The following is a 4080-nucleotide window of genomic DNA, read 5'->3' as shown; positions in this document are numbered from 1 at the left end:
GTTTGATAAAAATAATGTTACAATGGAAATGACTTTAAATGGTAATAGCAATAATACTTCTATATTTTTGTCACTTTTTATCCTTTTGTACCGATACACACATAAATCAAAGAGTTTCATTAATTTTCATAATAAGCATTTATAACAATTTATTTTTACAAAAAAAAAAATAGCCACAAAACCCATCGAAATTTAAACCCTTGCTTCATGTAAAAAGACAATGGAAAAAATAGCATCATGGCCCATTGAAAAAGCTTCAAATACCATGACAATGGAGAGCAACTCACAATCACTTTCTAACTCTTTCACTCTTTTTCCCTTAGTCACTAGAACATGCCGAAGACAAACTCTCCTCGTACTAGTTACACCTTGTGGTGTAGATACTCTTTCTTTTGTCTTTGGCAACACAACACTATTAGAACCATGATGCATCTAATATGTTTAAAAGAATATGGGTAAACCCAAAGGATCTTATGCCAAATTACTAAACTACCCCTCCAACTTAATCAATACGAAATCCTTACACTTCCTTGGTCATAATCTAAATCTAACATCCTAACATTTACTTAAATTAATTAAATAACACCACCTTATTTAGATGAACTAATAATGCTAATAGTAACAATATGCCACTTGGAAATATATCCTAACAAAATAATACAACTACTTAGATGTCACCAAATGTTATTATTAACAAATCGCCCTTACATCATCTCATTAATTTCATGGAGCTTAGCATCTTTAATAACAACTTGTCATTATATCATATTATATAATTACTTAAAACCCAATACGATATAGTACTATTTATCTTAATCAACTTTTCTATCTTAACATAAAAAGGATCCTAGTGTTAAAACAATCATGTATTTTATAGCCCATATTGTAGGTCTAAAATGAAAAAGTTACACCATTTTATAAATTATCTTTTGAGTGTTAGTTGCAAAGACTTAGTGGCTGATGTTTGCAATACGCATCAAACAAGTCATGAATTTGGAATGTCGTGTATTGACATGTTTACCCTTCTCTTCTCACTAGCCATAATTTAGTGCTATTACGTACAATAGGAATCATGATTCCACTCTAAAAGCTTCATTGTGTAAAAAAATGGTGGAATCGGATTCCCATTAATCTACACTTTACCCTTCAATAAGACAACTTCTATTCCTTTTTTTTCCAAAACTCATATCCCCTTTTCTTTCCCCCCTTCCTTTATAGATTCTATCAGATTCAAATACCAAAAACTCTTTGTAAAAAATCACAAAACCCAATCTTTATTAATATCTGAAAATATGGTGAGTGTTTATAAATTATAATTAACAACAGCTCAGAACAAATATACAGTTGCAGAAAGAGCAGCAAGAAAGTAAAACTCACCAAGAATCTGCCCACAAAAAAAAAAAAAAAAAAAAAAAAAAAAAAAATTCAAACTTTTTTCAATCACAAAATCAAACCTTCTCTCACAATTTGCTCCAAGAACGTTGCGACTTCCGCCATTGATGGTCTCTCACATGGATTCTCCCTCACAGCAACTTCTGCAATTTCTGCAAGCTTCAACAATGGCACGACGACTCGTGGCAACCCGACACACCTGTCGATGATCGCAGCTGCTTTCCCCTGTTTGATCAATGGCACAGCCCATTCGACGATGTTTGAAGGTGAACAGTCTCGATCGTTAGCTTTCCGGCCACTGAGAATCTCAAGCAACACGATTCCGAAGTTGTAAACGTCGTCTCTCATGTCAAGAATCACGTCGCCGTCGTTTCTGAGGAGACCGAAGTCGGAGATTCGAGCACCCCAATCGGAATCTAGGAGAATGTTGGAACTTTTCACGTCGCGATGAGCTATCGGAGGGTTGATTTCAGTGTGGAGAAATTCGAGACCTTTTGCAGCTTGCATCGCGATTCTTAACCGGAGCGGCCAGTTCAACGGTGAGAAACCGCCGTGAAGATGGTCGTGAAGCGTACCATGTGACATGAGTTCGTAAACCAGTAATCGTTCTCCCATTTCTGAACAATACCCTAATAAGTTTACGACATTGCTGTGTCGAACGCTGCAAAGAATCTCGAGCTCCATTTCGAATTCTCGACTGTTTGTGTGGATGATCGTGGCGGCGTTTGCTCGTTTCACCGCCACTTGACGGCCGTCGGGTAACACAGCTCTGTAAACGAACCCGTAGCTGCCTCTGCCTAACTCGTTAAACTCTTTGAATCCGTTTGTGGCGTCTTTGAGTTCTGAAAGTCGGAAAACTTGAGCGAGACCTGGACATGGTGCGACGGAGACCGACGATGGTGTGATATCCGGTGCGTCGGATTCTTTCTCGCCGGAAAATTGTTTCTTTTGTTTACCCTTTTGAGGGAGGAAACGAAGGAGTATACATAAGAGGATTGAAATTAATAAAGATCCGAAAATGGATGAACCGATTATGATTATCAATTTGCGTAATTGATGTAACCGGTGATCTTGATGTTGGTGAGGCTTCAGGTTGCAGATTTCCCAACAGGAACTGTTTTGACAAAGGGAGCATGAAGTGCAGACTCTATCGGCGTTTTGAGTACATGAACTCGAAGGGAAGAAGCCATTTGAGCAGTTGAATCCACATGGAGAACAGATGTTTAAATCTTTTCGAACACATAAGCTCGTTAAATCTGGTTCATGAAGAAGACTCGCATTGAAAGCGAAGTTCCCTGGGCCACAAGATCCAGGAGTGCATAAACCTGGACTGCATAACTGTAATGGAGGATCGATGTTAGATGGAGAAGACGCGTTTGCGAACCAACAATCGAGAACGAGATCATCTTCTCGAATCCCACACATGATTGAATCAGATGAAGCGATCGATAAAAAACCGGAATCTTTTGGGATTGATGAGGAGTTTACTTTCCCCCAACACTCAATCGCGTGATTATCTTCTCTGATTCCACAAAAATGTTGAGCACCGATTGCTAATGAAACAAATGAAGTTCCAATAGGTGGATCAAGAATGGAAGAATTGGAGAAACTTGAATCTCCCCAACATTTGATTTCACCCGATGATTCCACAACCCCACAAAGCGAGCTTTTTCCAGATGCTAAAGTGAGAAACTTGTCTTGTACATCGGGAACGATTAAATTTGATGAAGTTGGGCCCCAACATTTGATTCCGCCATCTTCAAGACTACCACAAGTAAACCCTTCACCAGAGACAATCTTTTTGAAAGAAAGCGAGCTGATCTCCTGATTGTAATACAGAGCACTCTGTTTTGAGCTGAAACGATTGTTCGATGTTTCAACGATGTCCCAACAATCAATAGAACCCGAATCACTGTCGGAATAATAAGATCCTCTTATAGCACACACATGATCTCTACCTGAAGAAATGTGTGAGTATGAACTCGATTGATATACCTGAGGAACAAGATCAGAACTCGAACCCATGGAATCCCAGCAATACGCATACGAGGTGTTCACTAAAATGCCACACATAAATCCAGCACCTCCACTAAGAGCTGCCATGGGTGGAACATCAATAGCGAACACCGAAGAAGTAGAAGAAGATGAACTGGTGTTCTTCCCCCAACAAATAACTTCTTGCTTTCCACTTGCATCAATGGCGCAAAAGAAGTCGTTTTGGCCGAATACGGCGGAGATAGGCCCCATGGATCCGAAGCCATATGCGAAGGAGAACGATGAGAGAAACAATAGAAGAGAGAGTGTGTTGTATAGGTTATTCATGGGTTTTTAGTGTTTTAGGAAAGGGAGAAAGTTTCATGGAGTTTATGGGAGGTTGAGTAATGGAGATGATTTTGTTGAGAAGAAGATGATTAGATGATGATGATGGAGGATAGAACGTGGGTGTTTCCATATTTTATGAATTATAAATAGAGGGTAAATCGTCAAGAATAGTACAAACTTTAGTTACTGTTTGGAGAGTGTGAGATCACATAGATGTAAAAGTGGAGGTCGTGGCTACTTGGTGATGTTTGTCATGTGCAATCTTTTATGCTTTTTTATTTTATTGATTTTAACTCTTTTTTTTTTTTATTAAAATATGTAATTATCAAGATGATTTAATACCATAAAACATGAATAATACAAACT

At 38.4% G+C, this 4080-nt stretch overlaps 1 protein-coding gene across 1 annotated transcript; it reads right to left on the bottom strand.

Annotated features, from left to right (window-relative positions):
- Positions 1 to 1247: 1247 nt before the first annotated feature.
- Positions 1248 to 3857, bottom strand: LOC145000666 (CRINKLY4 related 1). Its single transcript, XM_078959929.1, has one exon. It carries the CDS (start codon positions 3712 to 3714, stop codon positions 1441 to 1443), a length of 2274 nt encoding a protein of 757 aa, XP_078816055.1. The 5' UTR covers positions 3715 to 3857; the 3' UTR covers positions 1248 to 1440.
- Between the last annotated feature and the right edge of the window lie 223 nt (positions 3858 to 4080).

This window comes from Lactuca saligna, chromosome 6 (genome assembly GCF_052625555.1).
Source record: "Lactuca saligna cultivar CGN05327 chromosome 6, ASM5262555v1, whole genome shotgun sequence".
NCBI lineage: Eukaryota > Viridiplantae > Streptophyta > Magnoliopsida > Asterales > Asteraceae > Lactuca > Lactuca saligna.
Note: the sequence above shows the minus strand (reverse complement) of the source record. Positions and strands in the feature narration are given on the sequence as shown.